Here is a 17,121-nt window from a genome sequence, read left to right as displayed (position 1 = left end):
AGGATTCATTTCTTTTAATTTGAAACTGAATTTGATGCAGACAGCTACAGCTCCAGTGCCATCAACAAGAAATCTAAGTTTCTATCTCTAGCACGTTCAGTCATTTATTTTTAGGATACAGATGTGATTCATTCCTACTTCTCTTCCTACCCATTGGCTAGAAGCAGACCACAATGAGATCAGAAGTAGAAGTCCACAGTGTTTTCTCTCCTAACTGCAGGTGTCTACAGTGTGATCTACTTTTCTAAAGACAGGAAAGATAACACCAGAGTGGGCAGTTGTCATTAGACCAATACAGCCTAATATTCCTAAGCATAGCTTGAGCCCACATGTGCAAAGGCTTTTTTTGGGGTGGGAGAGTATAAGTGAAAGAATTGACTTCAGACATTGTAACTTGAGTTTTTCCTATTTTTCAGTACTAATGAACACCAGCCAGTTTAGCCCAAACTACACACCCCTTTCAATCTATTCTCACTTATTTCAGAGCACAAAGAACTAAATGGAAAAATCATCTTAATGATGCAAAAATAAAGGGTTATAAACCAAAGACAAGTGCACAGCTTCAGAGTAATTCACTACTTACATTAAAGCATGATATGTATGGAAATACACACTTGTCCTATACTGTTTTCTTGACAAAATTAGTGTATAGTAATACTTGCTGCAACTTTGAGCAAGAGCTCAATAAAAGCTATATATGATGTTTGCAACATTGGTAAAAACAGTGAGAATGGCACCAAAGCAAGCAGGATCAGCAGTGTACTGCTCAGCAGAAGACTAAACAAGTACAAGATTTGTTTCTCCTTTTTTATTTTGCACATTAGTCTTCTTCACACAAATGAACTGCAGCTAGCATAGATGTTTTTACAGAAATTTATCTATAGCTTCCATAGTTTTTACTGATACATGTACCAAGAGACATCCACCAGTTTCTTACAGATGCTATTTTCGTTGAACAAATAGGCTATAAAGTTCAAGTGAAATAATAAGCTATTAATTGATCAATTCCAATAGAGCTTTCAATGTCTTTTTATCTGCTCCAGTGTTTCTGCTGTTCTAACATTTTACACTAGAGGTCTTCATTTAAGTTGTGTAGAGTGGAAGAATTTATAAAATTGATTTTCTAACACTCAAAAATAATTCCACCATATTACTATTAACTCTCATTAAATAATTGTTAACTTTGACTTAATACTATTAATAAGCTCCTAGTTCTACCCTGAAATATCACGGAACAGTTTACTCCAACAACTGTATAGCAGTATACCTACTTGTGTATTGCTTTTCTCATCTATAAACTGAGCCTAGCTATTTTAATATAGATGACTAATCAAATTTGAAGTCAGTCAGTCTGAATTTAGTAATAACACATATCAGATGTTAGATTCTACAAAAGCACTTAAAGTGATTCCACTTATTTACAAGAAAACACATTGAGTCTATTTTGGGAAAGAAGCAATTGTAAAGTAAAACTTCGCACTAGATTACCTGCTTCTGAGGAAACGAAAAAGCCTCCTTCCCAACTGTATTAAGGGCAACATGATGCTGGCCCTCCAAAATGAGCTGCTTGTTGTCTTCCACAACATATGCCTGCAGAATATAATACGAAGGCATTAGCAGACCAGAAACTATCATAAGCTTCATAATACACAATTACTGTACTACTACCTAATATTTGCATTCTGGTAAATGAGATCCTCTTCAAAGCAGACTGGGTCACTCTTACAGTTCTACGATATAAGTAAGCATTGACAAATCTCTTGGTTTAAGACTTCAGAATTTTCTCTTCTAAAGAGGAGAACTTCTAAGAACTGAGTGCATCCAGAGTAATGTAAAACCACTTAAGCATACTTATTACAGTAACAGCTATTAAAACTATCTTTGCTTCTTGACACTATTTTAGTTCATTTGCCTGTTTTCAGAAAAAAATTTCATCCATAAATTTTGTATGAGTACTCTTGAAAGTTGAAGATGTCTATTAAATTATTTTCTAACAGTCATATTTCATGGCCAAATTACCACAAAGACCACAACCATACATACCTTCCACAGTACAACAATGTTCAAATCAACTTCACTGCATCTTTGTATCAATCTGACTGTCTCATCAAATGATTGTTTCACAGCCCTTTGAGATGCATGAGTATGAGACTGCATATGTATTCTTTTAAATTCGGAGGATAAGCTTTGAAAAAAAAAGTCTGCACAAGGACTGGCTGAACTTATTATCTGCAAGAAAAAAAGCAAGAAAGAGTGCTCTCAGAACAGGATGCAAGCTGACACAAGTTGCTCTAATAGAGCTCATCATTGTAGTATTTGAGTTCCATTATCTTGCTTTGCTTCCCTTTGCAAACCTACAGGGTGCCACACGTCATGGTTTCCATGCTTGCCCTGTCAGAGATCAGTGCTACCTGTCTAAGGTAACATAAAGAAACAGAGCTATAGATTATTAGCCTACAACTACAAATACCAAACTTGGAAATAAGGGCTTCGATTATTAACACTGGACAGCCTACTGTGATATCTCAAGTGTAGCGGAGAGTGCTGAAGGGTCTAAACTCAAACTTGCATACAAGTCATTACTGCTTATTAATATTTTACTCAGGTTAGCTAGAATTATTTATCAAAGTTAGGAACATGCATTTTGGTAGCAATAGAAAAAATAATAGATTGCACAGCATATTCTCCATGTGTAAGTGGTACAGCCAGAAGTACTGTACTATTTGTCAAGTTCGTCATCATTTGTTCCGAGCTTTTCCAGCACCAAAGCTTGATAAGGAAACAGTGGTTTTAAGACCAGCAGCAATAATACTTGAAGACAGCAGGACAAGTAAGAAACTTTAGCTTCCTATCCCCTCACTTTCAAAAACGTTAGCCTTTCCAGAATATGCTGTTGCAGAGCTGCTAATTGTTGCATTAGTAGAATACTCACACCCAGGGAGACAACAATCTGCTTTTGGAGTAACTGTCTAGAGAGGCGCCCCCCTCCTCATCAGAGACTATTTTCTTACAAGAAAGCTAAAGTTTATGCAGCTCATTCAACTTCAAAAAAAAAAAAAAAATGCAAAGAGGGATCATCTACCTCAGATTTTAAGTCTTAACTCCATTTTATATGCCTATAAAATGAAATGGCAGTGAGTAGGTTTTCTTTGGATTTTAAAACCTGGATACATATATGGAAAATGTACACTCAACATAAAATAAACAATCTGACATCCAGCTAACTAAATCCACTATGTTAATGTAGATTTCTGATCTGATGCAAGTGGCCTACTTTCCTCAGGTTTTGAAAAAGCATTCACTGTACCAAGCTCATTTGCTAAAAGGATTCTTCTTCAGACAATACCTGTGTGTTTAAAAAGATTAAAAGAGCATGGTAGTCTAGAATCTTAAAAGTTTACGAAAAATGAAAGAAATAGACTCCTTGAACTGACTGCAATCTAAATTAGTAGCTTTGAAATTCTGGTACTTACATCCAATCAGAGGTTTCCAGATTATTTTTTGAATAAGCCGTAGAATTTTTAATTTCTAAATTAAATTTAGAAGTTTAATTTCTGAATTTCTAAAAAAACAATAGAACAAGAATCTGACATCCACAGATCTCTACTAGAAAACTAGAGGGCTGGAAAATATTCAAAAGAACTGCTCTGAAGAGTTGGAAAGGAAGGAAAAACATTAGCAAAAAAGTTAGCATCGCAGTGTGCTCCCAAAATATTTCAGCAGTGGAGTTCAGAACTTAAGATTACAGACTATCCACTAGCCTTACTGTCTTCTTCCTTTAAAAAAAAAAAAAAAAAAAAAAAAAAAAAGAGCGCGCTGACCTGGAAGACCAACAGCTTTGAGCAAAACTCAACTTCCCGAGTTCCCATCTTTATATTTTAAAAAAAAAAAAAAAAAAAAGACTTTCACATGACCAGGATACCTTGCACAAGACAAAATATGCAAGTTGCACCAGTTCACCTACCTGTTCATTTCCAAAGACAATGTCTGCAAATGTGTAATTTTCTAAGGGATAAAAAGAGAAGGCATTGTTTCAGCATCGTGAGAAGTCACAACTTCAGCATACAGCATCCAAACAGTATTTTTTTCAAAAAGTTACCACATTCAGGAGAGAACCTACCTTCTGAGTTTTTGCATCTTACTGCTTTAAAGCATAACTTCGCTCTCTCTCTGCTAGCAAGTTTAGTATCTGAAAGAAAAAGGTTCCAAGATTTTTTTCCATCTCAACATAATCAGAGTCCCTCCTCATTAGCCAAGTTAGCCTTTAGTTCACAAATAAGAAACACAGATAATACTTAAGAAGCATAACTAATCAAGCAGAGCAACTGCATGATAGTAAAGATGATGCATTTTCCGAGAATGCATGGTAGCAGAGAAGATGCACCTTCTGATGACCCCTTCCATCTACTTCTGGAGCAGGAAGAGAGCCATAATACATACAGGAAATACATAGAAAGAAGGAAGGAACAGAAGATGAAAGATTCAGTTTATCTGACTAGTATACCCTCAATATTAATACAAGAGAAATACATGCCTTGAGTAATTTTTAAGTACATAAAATGTCAGTATACAAGTAAGGATAACATTTGTCAGACACAGTAAAAGCACTTTTTGCCTAGGATAGTTAGCCTTCTCAAAAGTTCGCAGTTTGTATTAGTTAAGGCAGGATACAGCAGTAGCAATTTTGGCATATTTCTAATAAACGGAGCACTTCTTAAATATTCCATTATTAGTTAAATTTAACACTGACATAAATAACTAAGAGTAAAGGAACACTGAAACATTTCTTGTGAGGCAAGTTATCAGCCAACCCAGACGTGGATTTTTCTATCTCACAGAAATAATTTATCTGTAAGTTAAGCCCATTTTTAAAATTAATGAAGTCTGAAAGTTATCTCTCAATATACTTTTCTTGAAACACTAACAAAAGAAGGGCTGCAGTATGTTTGAAAGGGACAAAGTTTTTAGAAATCATTCTGAAAGCCAAATTCAACTCCTTGTAGGACTCTTTTAACTGTTCCTGTCAGGCAGAAGCTAGACTTGTCATCCTATTGATGATAAAGATACACACCTTTGTCTTCAGAGATGTTAACAGATTTTTGAAGCTTCCAGTGCTTGCTATTACTTGAAACTTGCACTATATGAAATTCTTTAACACCAGTCTCACTCTAAGGAAGAGACAAAAGTTATATCAAATAAGATCAATCATTACTGTGGTGTTCCACATTGCATAGTAAGTGTTCATTGCGAGGTGGCACTGTTAGAATCTTAATTTAACTCATTATTCACACCATGCATAATACAGTACTAAGGAGAGACAAAAAGAGATTTAAGACCCACTGTAAGGTAAAACAACTGTCCCAGCTCACAGCAACTTCCAATTCCAGTAAAAGCCACATGAATAGAAAACAAAGATCCCCCAGAAATAAACCCACAAGCTAGTATTTCAGATTGACTATAATAAAACCTAGGCTTTTAACTGCAGTGCAGAACACTGTCTGCAAAGCCACTTAGTTTCCAAGACTACTTTAGGAACATTGCTAGGTCATAAATCTCAGAAATTCAAGAACTTTTTTTTTTTTTTTTACATATATGGACAATGAAAAGTAGCTTTTGGGGTTGGTTTCCTTTCTTGGAAAGTGTGAGGTGGTAGTGGAAAATTAAGTCTCACACAATGTTATCTTAACTTGGTAAGTACTTTTTAAAATACTCCTTCCTACTCAAAGGAGGAATAGACAATATTCACTTTAGTAGCTGAAAAAAACCCCAGAGCGTACACACCTTTAAAAAAACCCGACAAATTAGCTCAGTGATTCCACTACCAGCTAAGTGTCTAGGAATTCTTTAAACAGAAGATTCAATTACCTTGCTTTGTGGTTGAAAAAATGGGAGCAGCTTTACCAAAAAAATGAGTAAATTTAAATTAGCGTAATATGAAAAACTGAAATATTTTCATCTGCTTTGTTAGGTCAACAGATCACAACAGACATATCTGTATCTGGATTATATTTACAAAAGTGTCTTTTAGAATCTGGTAATAAATGTAAACACAGAAGCCTCCTTCAAGATGGAGCTTAAATTTTGCCTTCACATTACCACTAATTCTACCAGTGCTTTCACAGAAAGGTTGCAGGAGGCACAGATTGTGTCATTCAGAACTATCTTGAAACTTGAGATCATCAAGAACATTCATGAATTTGGAATAAATCTTCCTAAAACAAAAAAAGGAAGTCAAACCACAGTACTGGAATTTGCTTAGGGTAGCAATAGTTATAGCAGACTTTCACAGAGAGTTGAGATATAACTTAATGTTAGTGCTCTCTTTCCAACAGTAACTGGAATGATTAAATACGCATGGTTTACTTAGTAAAAAGTAGTTGTAAAAAAATCTTGGTTCTACTGGCAACATACATTTGCTGAGCTTTAGAACAGTATTATTATTAAAAATAAGAACTTACAGTATTGATATTTTCTACATCCACGAATACCAACATATTGTCCCCTCTGCCCTCTTCATCTTCAAGTGCATTACTTCTGCACACAGTAGCTCGAATATGCAGAGACCGGCTAGTACAAATAACTGCAGTGTGCCTTAATACTCTATGACTAGGAAGGAGGGGAAGAAGAAAAAAAGACATTCTGAACAACCAGACTGCTGTCCAAAACCTGTCATCAAGAAGTTTAATTTTTATGTTTGCCCTCAATATTAAGGTCATTAGACAATTTATTCCTTTCAGCCAGCAAAGAGACACTTTCCTTTTTAGTTTCTTATCAAAACTGTATTTTTAACAATCATGCTGCATGGACAGCTACTGTTCAAACATGCAGTCTCTTAGCCAGTTTGAAATACTGGAGAAAAAGGTTCATACGTTACCATGACAAAAAATACATCAGAAATATTTCTGATGTAAAACAAATGGCACAGGGAAAGCAAGCAGGCATATATCGGCACAGGAATGTCATTAAGCTTTTTAATGCCACTACGTGCTTGGAAAATAGAGTTTTTAAGTAAATAAACCATAAAAGACCCACTAGCTAGTCACATCTCCTGCATAAACATTTATTAAAAAGCATTTAAACAGAATACCATTGCATTCGACAAATTCCCATGACCCAAGAATCTTAAAAGGTTACTTCTACAACCATTGCTACTCTGCCTTCTTCCAGACGTGCTCAACCTCCAGGGCAGAAAGCCCTTTGTAAAAGTTATTCTCCTGGTTTTCTAAAGACGAGTCATCTTCCATTCTTGGACACCATCAAGACACATGAGCTTTTCCCATGTAGAAGTTTGTGTTACCATAAATTCCACTTGGAAATATTAGAGGCATGCAAAAATTTGATATGCGTTACTTACTAAATATGTTGAAACACCATGTGATACTTGTTTGGGGAGAGGAAATAAGTGCTTTCCTGAACTCCACTTCATATAATGTCACAAACTTAACAGTTTTGCAGTTAATCTTCAGACAGATATAGAGATGTCTGTATAGCTTAAGTGGTACAAATGAAATAATTTTTTGAAAATTTAAAAGCTATGCTCAGTCTACAAAGAGTATTGTTAAACAAGATCACATTGCTTAAGTTCCCCTAGAATCGTCAATACAGGGGGGAAAAAATATATTCCCCAAACAACCATCTTCCATCTCTGAACTACCTCACTTCCTAAGTACTATGAACTCGAACACTATGAACTCAGTGGAGAAATAAGTTCTGTTGTTAAAAAAAAGGAAGAAAATAAATACATTGTAGGGGGACAAATTCCCTATTCTTACAGAATAGCTTAAAGCCAAATGAAAAGTTAATTTTGGCATTTCAGAAACTACAGAAAAATCTTAACAAAGGGTGCATTTGCAAGACTTTTACTCTGATTTCAAGAATATGCTGCTGATCCACTCTCTTGACCAACTTACTCTGATTTGGTTTACATTATAAGGCAGTCTCAGAGCACATGAACATGGTTTCTTTCTCAGAACTAGCTTGCAAAACATCCTCCAGCCACAAGCTGACATTCAGTTCATGTGACTAGAGCTGATCTGAAGCAGCCCTGCTCCCCACCATCATCCTGATTATCTAGAAACCAGGCAGTTTTGGCTGGGATGGAGTTAATTTTCTTCACAATAGCTAGTATGGGGCTGTGTTTTGGATTTGTGCTGACAACAGTGTTGATAACACAGGGATGTTTTCGTTCCTGCTGAGCAGTGCTCACACAGAGCCAAGGCCTTTGCTGCTCCTCACCCCACCCCACCCGCGAGCAGGCTGGGGGTGCACAAGGAGTTGGGAGGGGACACAGCCGGGACAGCTGACCCCAACTGACCAAAGGGATATTCCATACCGTATGATGTCATGCTCAGCATATAAAGCTCGGGGAAGAGGGGGACATTGGGAGTGACAGCATTTGTCTTTCCAAGTCATCATTAGGCATGACGGAGCCCTGCCTTCCTGGAGATGGCTGAACACCTGCCTGCCCATGGGAAGTGGTGAACAAATTCCTTGTCTTGCTTTGCTTGTGTGCACGGCTTTTGCTTTACCTATTAAACTGTCTTTATCAAAACCCACAAGTTCTCTTTTACTCATCTGATTCTCTCCCCCATCCCACTGAGGGGGAAGTGAGCAAGTGGCTGTGTGGTGCTTAGTTGCCAGCTGAGGTTAAACCACAACACCATGTCCCCAGCCCTGATCACATATCCACTCCTCCTAGTCTGCATTGCTGCTTAAGGTGGGCAGACACATTCCCCAGACAAACAAATCCAGCATACACAGCTCCATAATAAATTTCTCCCAGAAGATTAAACAGTAACATTTATTATTAAGTCTGTGGCCAGTATTCTTAGTGGGCTAAAAACTAAATACGGATAAAGCCTGTTGCAACTTCTCAGCTCTAGCTATGAACTCTAACATCCAAAAGGTAACAGTGTAAGAACAGTATTTGCACAAGCATCGAAGAGAGGAATAAAAAGAGACAGTCTTCATTTCTGAATTTGGCTGTTTGCTAGATTGCTACACTAAGGCTTCCTGAAGGCTAACCTCTTCGCTTTCTGAACAAAGACCTATTCACCCCAGAGTCTTTGAAGAACACGTTTCTCAAAAAAGTTATCTCCTTAGCCTGGGACATGGCTGGGACTTGGGAATAAGTGACATAAGTCAACTTGCTACCTTTCAAGTGAAGTTCAAAGAAAGCACTATTTGTTAGCTTGTGGTGTCAAACTTGACTGTCCACTGTCTCAAGATGGTCCTATAAGGAACTATACAACAGCATGCAAGTCAAACTTGGTATTTAACCACTCCAAAGAGTAACTTTCATCAGAATACAATTGCTAACCACATTTTAGCTAAGAACAAAATCTTTCATTCAAAGCAGACAAGATTGTTTTATAATATACAAATTAAGTCACGTGTTTCTTCCCCCCATGCCTCAAAGACGTGCTTCCAGAGAAACTAAGTATGAATAGAGTTTGTATTAACAGCATTCCATTAGCCTTCCCTCCTATTAAATTATTTTAATAATTGCCATTTTGATGGAAGCAGTATAGGCTATATAATTTCATATGGAAATCAGATTATACAGTAGAAAAAAGTATTGCCTAGAATAGCAGATAAAAGGCCACTTTGACATCATCACAGCAACTGAGATAAATTCAGAAAGATTTACACTTATGCTTGCAGTGTTTATAATGTGTCTAATAAGTATGACAAAAAAGTAGATAAAAGCTTACCACATTTTTGAGTGTCTTTTAATACTTTCATAGTAAAACAAAAAGTTAATTTCATGAACACCTTCTTCATCTGGTCCCCGTAACCACATTGGCAGCTGCACTGAAGCTCCAGGAAGAAGAATGGCATCAGGAAGTGGGACATGTATTACTTCTGGCTGACTTCCTGTGCCAACCCCAAAGTCTACAGAAGAAGCCGAAGATAACAGTGCTGTACGCACAGAGGTAGGATCTGTCACAACAGTCTTGTAAGCGCTACAGTTTTCAGAAGCTGAAGGACTTAGCGGCGTTAGAACAGCAGTATTTCCACCAAAAGTAAAAAATTCTGGATGCTTGGACACAACCTTCAGTGTGGTAAGAGGACACCTGCTTACGTTCACAAATTCTACATATGCTTTTCTGATTTCTCCACAGAGAAGCCCTGTAGGAAAATTTATAAAGAACACCTGTATGGGAGAGAACAGGAGAAAAGAAAAACCTGAACATTGAGCCAAGTTAGGAATGGGCATGAAAACAAACATATTTAAGCTATATTGCTCTCTACAGCTTCCTGAGGAGGGGAAGTGGAGAGGGAGCTGCTGATCTTTTCTCCCAGGACACATGGGAATCATAGAATTGTTTAGGTTGGAAAAGACCTTTAAGATCACCAAGTTCAACTGTTAACCTAGCACTGCCAAGTCCACCACTAAACCATGTCCCTAAGCACCACATCCACACATCTTAAATACCTGCAAGGATGGTGACTCAACCACTTCCCTGGGCAGCCTGTTCCAGTGCTTGATAACCCTTGCAGTGAAGAAAATTTTCCTAATATCCAATCTAAACCTCCTCTGGCACAACTTAAGGCCATTTCATCTTGCCCTTCTCCAAAGTTGCATCAGGGGAGATTGAGACTTGACATCAGGAAGCATTTCTTTACCAAGAGGGTGGTCAAACACTGGAACAGGCTTCCTTAGAGAGATGGTTGATGCCCTAAGCCTATCAGTATTTAAGAGGCATTTGGACAACACCCATAATAACATGCTTTAACCTTTGGTCAGCCCTGAAGTGGTCAGGTAGTTGGACTATATGATTGTAGTAGGTCCCTTCCAACTGAAATAGCTTATTCTATTCTATAGAGTGTTATCATTAACCAATTAGACCATTTTAATAACCCTAGTAAGGAAAATCACTGTGTTTTATATTAACCAACTTGAACTATTCTAGATGAATGGCAAGTGAACAGAAAAAAAGGTTTTTTGTCTGTTCCCCCCACACCTTGAAATCTGGCTACAAAAGCTGTTGACAACTAGAATTCTAAAGGGAATACAACAATTTCAGAAGGATATTGATTTGGAGGCTTCAAGTTTCACTTGAAAAAAAACCACACACAAGTTCAGCATTGATAGATCAGAAATTAACCGGAAAGATTCAGGCATTAACAAAGTTTAACTTCTAACTTCATTGTTAGAATTATACTTAAGCTCTGGATTCAGCTATTTGCCCAAAATTGCCAATAGAAAGTAGTTACATACCTCCAACAAAGGCATTTCTTCTGTGATAATGGGATCTAAACGTCGATCAGGTCCATATTTAATAGATGTTTTTTCCTCTTTTGTGTTATTAAGTCGAGGCCCTTGGATTTCTAAATCTTGTCGTCCTCGTACAGATAGCCCATTAGAGACAAACTTTCCTGAAACCATTTTTTTAAAGTATGATTATTTTTTTTTAAAATGATTTCTAACTTTTTTCTGAGAAGTGATCCAAAGCTGCCTACCCAATCTCAAAAATAATTTTGATTTTTCTGTTATTGGACACATGCAGTGTTCATTGATTAAGCAGCATCTCTGATAAAGAAATATTCAAAGCTTAGTGTCACACATAACACATTGCTATTGCAAGTTCAGACAGCTAGTTATCCATCACTGTGGACTTAATACTCTGCCCTTTAACAGTTTGACTACAATTTGGGGGGGGGGGGGGGGGGAAGCAGGGGGGTAGCAGCATGCATGGCAGAGCATGAAGGTGATATATTTATTTCCTTTCCCAATTTCTGCCAAACTGGAAAAGTCACCTAAAACTTTTTTTTTTTCTTTCAAAAAACCACTCTCCAAATGTTTGTTACTCTGAAGGTTTCCAGTTCATGGACAGCTAACCAAGCTTCATTATTTCTTTTAAACACTTTCGAACATGTGCTTTAATCCTCATTTCCTCCAACAACTACATTTTCCCTGTGAGAGACAGTTTCAGATGAATTACTCAACAAAACAGATCAAGTAACATGCAATCAACCACTCTCACGTTAATACAAAGGAAAGAGAATGAAAATAGTCAAGATGCTAAAAAAAAAAAATTCTACCAGCCAAATATAAATTTGGGGATCTATGCAAAGAACTTCAGTGCAACGTTAGACAAAAGGTGAAAGCTAACAAAGCAAAAAGACCCAGAAGAACAATGAATGACAAAATCATCAATGAAAGTTGTTACAGATTCAACATGGCATAGATGGAGTATTTAAATTTTGATTTTTTTAGTCATTTCAGAATTTCTACAGATTTAAAAGGAACAATAAGTATGGGCTTGGCAGAGGTTAGTTCCTTTCTTGTGGGATTCCTGTAAGTGCCAATTCATTCTTTTGCTATTCCAGTTGCTTCCCTTGTTTCTACATCCTTACCTGAAGGAAGGCCTTGCCTCACAATAGTCAAACATTAAACACTAGAATGTAGTTCTACTCTGCAGAAACCATGTCTCCCCTTTCCAGAGACACACAACTTAAGGGAATAACACACTTACCTGTCTGTAATCCAATAGAAGGATCTATCCCATCTAATGTCACAGCACTCTGAACAGTGCCAAGATTATAAACGACTCCCAGAATATGTAGCTCCCCTGTTTGATGGGGAAAGAGCTTTAGTCTTGCCTGTGGAGATACGTTAAATTTTTGTTGTTGTTGCTACTAGAAAAAAGCATTATTACATTTAAATGTCCAACTGCTATAGACACTCATAGCTACATTTACTTTATAGTCATGTCAGATGTAACTGCATATAACTACAGGTCATTTACTGGATTCAAAATCTCATACACACAGAATTTACCAAACCAGTCCACAGCTGAGAGGTGCTCATTACATTAGGAAAGAATCCTAAGTTGTAACAATAAATGAACTTTAGCACAGGCAGAATGACAGAATCATTGAAGTTAGAAAGGACCTCTGGAGGTCATCTTGTCCGACTTGCCTGCTCAAGCAGGGTCACCTAGAGCCAGCTGCCCAGGACCATGTCCAAATGGCTTTTAGTATCTCCAAGGATGGAGACTCCACAATCTCTCTGGGCAGTCCGTGCCCAGCACTCAGTCATCATCCCAGTGGGGAAAAAAAAAAAAAAGTGTTTCCTGATGTTCAGATGGAGCCTCCTGTGTTTCAGTTTGTGCCCATTGCCGCTGGTCTTGTCACATTCTCCCTTCAGATATTTATAGACACTGATGAGTTTCAGAAGTTCCAGTACTTCATATATCAGTAAGGTCTTCTGTATGTTTAGCATTAAGTTCAGATTATACAAGTCTGAACTCCACCCTAAAGTTCAACACTGAAAAGACAAGTTTTAGAAAAAAGTATAGTACTTACCACTTTGGTTTCCTCACTATTAATTAAAAATTCTGCTATTGCTTCAGTTCCTATCATATCATCACCACCACACGTTCCCTGAAAAGAAACAGCTTTTCAAAAACTATTACCCTAGGCAGGAAAAGTGCCATAAATATTACTTCCCACACCCTTCATAAAGTGTTCAAAAAAGGATACGAGATTCAAACTGCAGTTAGGACCAGCAGGTGCTGTAGTGCTGTATGCCCAGCTTCTCAGGCTTTCTGAATTAAAGAAGCAGCTAGAGAACTTAGTAAACATCTACTTGAGAGAAATTTAAGATTTATCACTATAAATTGGAACCATTCCCGATCAATTTCACTGATACTCAAAGTATTTATTATATCATTAAAGTAGCAGTTCAGATCAGAACAGAAGGGAAAGTGTATGGTAATCCTTGAGACTTATTTATATGAAACCATGTTTTAACTCTGGCAAACACTTACAGCACCTTTAGAGATCACTATGTTCCAAATGCTTTTGGTCAGGAAAGCAAATTTAGGAATTTACTGTACTATTTAGTATTAGGACCTATTAAAACCTTAAAAATATGAATGCAAGAACAGTCCTTCAGAGGGAAGTTTTGGCAGTATTAGTTGAGGTGTTAAATTAAACAATAATAAGTAGTTAAAGTATTCAAAACATTAATTTTTAATAAAATAAGTTTTGTTTTTCCTGTAATAGAGATACAAGATGCTCCTATGTCATACCAGCACAGTTTTTCAGAAAACACATTTCACTAGGTACAGTAGCTCCAGTAGGTCGAGTAAGAAAAAGGAATTGACACTGCAAGTCACTTTTGCTGGTAAAAGCTAGTGTGACTCCAAATAGATGTACTACACATACAATGAAGTGTTGGAAGTATTTTGCTTTGCATTAAGCTTTACGATATGTTTGTCAACTTGGCTGCTTTGTGCCCTATAGATGTAGGAAAAATCTAAACAATGCATAAAGAAATTCAGTAGCTACTCTTTTGCCTTTTTTTGAATTTACACTTAAGCCAGCTGTTTTCATACTACAGAATTTTTAAGACTTAAGTTAATATACAGTCCACAACTGTAGCTGTTTGGTTTTGGCTGAAAAAGGATGAAGTGTTCCTTACCAGCTCTTTTGTTTCTCCATCATGCTTTGCATTGAAGTCTTTAGGTTGAAATTTCCACAGCAATGAAAGGTCAGTCAAAAGAAGTGGAACTTTCAGGGGGTTTCGGAAGGACACTTCTACAGTTATTGGTTCTATTAAAAGAGTGCAAGAAAAATTATGACAACAGGCTATCCCCACCACAATCTGAAAGTTCACCTAACTCAAAGCAGTCTTGTGCAAACAACTTGCACAAAAATGTTGATTTAAATCTACAATAACACAGGAAATATTGTACAAAATTATCTAACTCACTTCATTTCTGAAGCATATAAATCTTAACTTTACCTTCTATCACAGCAAGTGGAAATCTGGAGTTATCCGAGTAGCGATTTAAACAGAACTGTGTTGGTTGAAAGTTTGAAGGTATTATTCCTTTATTTATCACAGAAACAACCTGCTCCTCAAGTTCCTTCCACTGCTGCGATGATTCCGAGTCATACTCCTGATCCAGACTTACGTGTGTAGCTGCCTGCTTTTCACCTAGTATGAGTAAGGCAGTCTTAGAAGATGAGAACACTGGCATGCAACAGTTGCAATTATGCTATTATGCACTGGCAATTTGGTAAGTATTAAGATATGTTAAGTTCTCAGTCACTCTCTTTTTTTAATACAATTGATTTAAGTCAATTAACTGCAAGACATTTTGAAATACACACATGGAAGACAATACTGAAGACTATTTGAGTATATTTCTATTTGCAAATAGTGGAATTCCAAGATTTTAGCTTGCTACAAGGTATACCCAGTTTACAGATTATTTTTACTTTACGATAGACTAGAGCCCCACAGTACAGCCCCGGTTTATAAGAATTTCCACTCAGCTTACTTTACATTCAGAAATCAAAATGTTTGAAACATTTCATCTAAGAGAAAGTTAACTGTAATCTAATTTCTAGTATTGGCACTAGCATCTAGCATTTGCTAAAGCATTAATAATCCCTTTCATGAAGTTCATTACAGACTTGCACTGAAGCTTTTCAGCTACGAAAAGCAGTGGAAGTCAGCACATCCACGTATGCAGATTTCATATTTACATAGAAAGTCTGAAAACATCTAGTGACTAGGTACTAAGCTTAAGCTTTCCTTTTGAAATACAATTTTAAAAGTTACCTTGTCACATTAGTTTTACATGATAGATTTTTTTTTAAAATGACACCAATTCTTGCATATATTTTGGTTCTGTAAATAAGGGACTGTTTACATAAAATTTTCTAACCTTCTGCTGGTCTTCGATCATGCCCAAAGAAAACACGGGTTGCTGAGCTGTTAATATATGGTAAAGGAAGCTGTGGTAAGGGACCATCAGGTGATAGCTGGGTGACGTTCTGGAGCAAAGGAGGAAAACAGAGTGTCATGCTATTATGCAAATATAGCATGTCTACGCTGTACGTTGCCAGTGATTGAATGATAAGGAAGCCAAGTTATAAGCATTCAATGTGTGAACAAATGGCATTTTTAAGACTGAGTCATTTCAATTAACTGTTTTGATATTTTTTTCGGCTTTGATAGTCTGAAGTAGTATTTGTTTCTTCAGTAAGAGTATAAAGTTTGTGAAATCTTTATGGAAAAAGGAGAATGATGATTTCAATCCAGCACTCTAATCACTATTGTGGCTGCATGGCTGTTACAACCTTTATTTGATGCAAAGCTTGACTCTCTAACTCAGAATTTGATAAATTACAGTCACTATACCACCACTACACAAGACTCTCACCACAGCTGAGCTGTGGACTGAAACACCAGTCTCGATTAAGGTCTACCATAACTTAGGAAACACCACAGAAATTTGTTTACAAGCTTTAAAAGACAGTAAGTAGCTACACAGCTGCAAGTTGTGTTATATCAGCACTAAACACCCCATAGTGTACACAGTACACTACAATCCAGAATCCCTTACGAACTTGCAAGTCACTTGATGTATAAAAACCCATATTAAAAAATAAAATTCACTACAACATGGATGGGGAGTACTTTATAGTACCAGAAAAGGTGACAGAGCTATGTAGTCTTTATTAAACATTTATCAGAAGCCTCAAAAATCATTCTAAATTGATAAAAACAAGACTGATCCACTTCCTCTAAAAGAAACTGAACTATCACAAGCTGCATGACCCTCTAAAAGGAAGAGTGCATTTTACTGTAATAAACACACATACGAAGAGTCACACTAATACCCATCAGTGGAAGCACACTTAATACACACATGAGATGCAGTATATTTGGGTTTTTTTGAACCCTAGAGTAAAAAATGAACACATCAACTAGATAAAAAAACAACAATGGAAAAAGCAAGTATGACAAAATCATTTAATGACTTAAAATTACTGGTAGTAAAATTACTGATTACTCAAGGAATAAAAACAACAGAGAGTCATTTACCTTATAAACATAAAGATATTCTCTTAAAAAAGCTCCTTGCTGAGCTGGAGGTTGTTTACTGTCATTGATCAAAATATGCCTGAAGGCAGACACAGCATTATCAAGTTGACGAAGCGTAAAGGACTGGCGACCAATAGTGAAGTTAATATGGTCTTCTGCAAGAGACCAGCCTTTCCCTTTGTAAACCTGCATGGCTTGACAGTAGCAACGTAAGGCATGTTTCTTCTGCAAGAAAAACACAAACAAGAGTATTTCTCAAATAATCCCAT

General features: G+C 36.8%; 1 protein-coding gene across 4 annotated transcripts in view; it reads right to left on the bottom strand.

The window, feature by feature from the left end:
* Window positions 1-17,121, bottom strand: part of TRAPPC8 (trafficking protein particle complex subunit 8) — a 54,783-nt gene that overhangs the window by 10,343 nt on the left and 27,319 nt on the right. For all 4 annotated transcript variants that reach the window (XM_075744180.1, XM_075744179.1, XM_075744181.1 and 1 more), the window contains 14 exons: window positions 16,853-17,077; window positions 15,690-15,798; window positions 14,759-14,953; window positions 14,435-14,565; window positions 13,315-13,392; window positions 12,483-12,609; window positions 11,225-11,382; window positions 9,714-10,156; window positions 6,459-6,606; window positions 5,072-5,168; window positions 4,121-4,189; window positions 3,965-4,005; window positions 2,044-2,229; window positions 1,489-1,590 (listed from right to left, as the gene is read on the bottom strand). In XM_075744180.1, coding sequence (XP_075600295.1) covers window positions 1,489-1,590; window positions 2,044-2,229; window positions 3,965-4,005; window positions 4,121-4,189; window positions 5,072-5,168; window positions 6,459-6,606; window positions 9,714-10,156; window positions 11,225-11,382; window positions 12,483-12,609; window positions 13,315-13,392; window positions 14,435-14,565; window positions 14,759-14,953; window positions 15,690-15,798; window positions 16,853-17,077 — 2,109 coding nt within the window. The remainder of the gene's footprint in view (window positions 1-1,488; window positions 1,591-2,043; window positions 2,230-3,964; window positions 4,006-4,120; window positions 4,190-5,071; window positions 5,169-6,458; window positions 6,607-9,713; window positions 10,157-11,224; window positions 11,383-12,482; window positions 12,610-13,314; window positions 13,393-14,434; window positions 14,566-14,758; window positions 14,954-15,689; window positions 15,799-16,852; window positions 17,078-17,121) is intronic.

This window comes from Balearica regulorum, chromosome 2 (assembly GCF_011004875.1).
Source record: "Balearica regulorum gibbericeps isolate bBalReg1 chromosome 2, bBalReg1.pri, whole genome shotgun sequence".
NCBI lineage: Eukaryota > Metazoa > Chordata > Aves > Gruiformes > Gruidae > Balearica > Balearica regulorum.
Note: the sequence above shows the minus strand (reverse complement) of the source record. Positions and strands in the feature narration are given on the sequence as shown.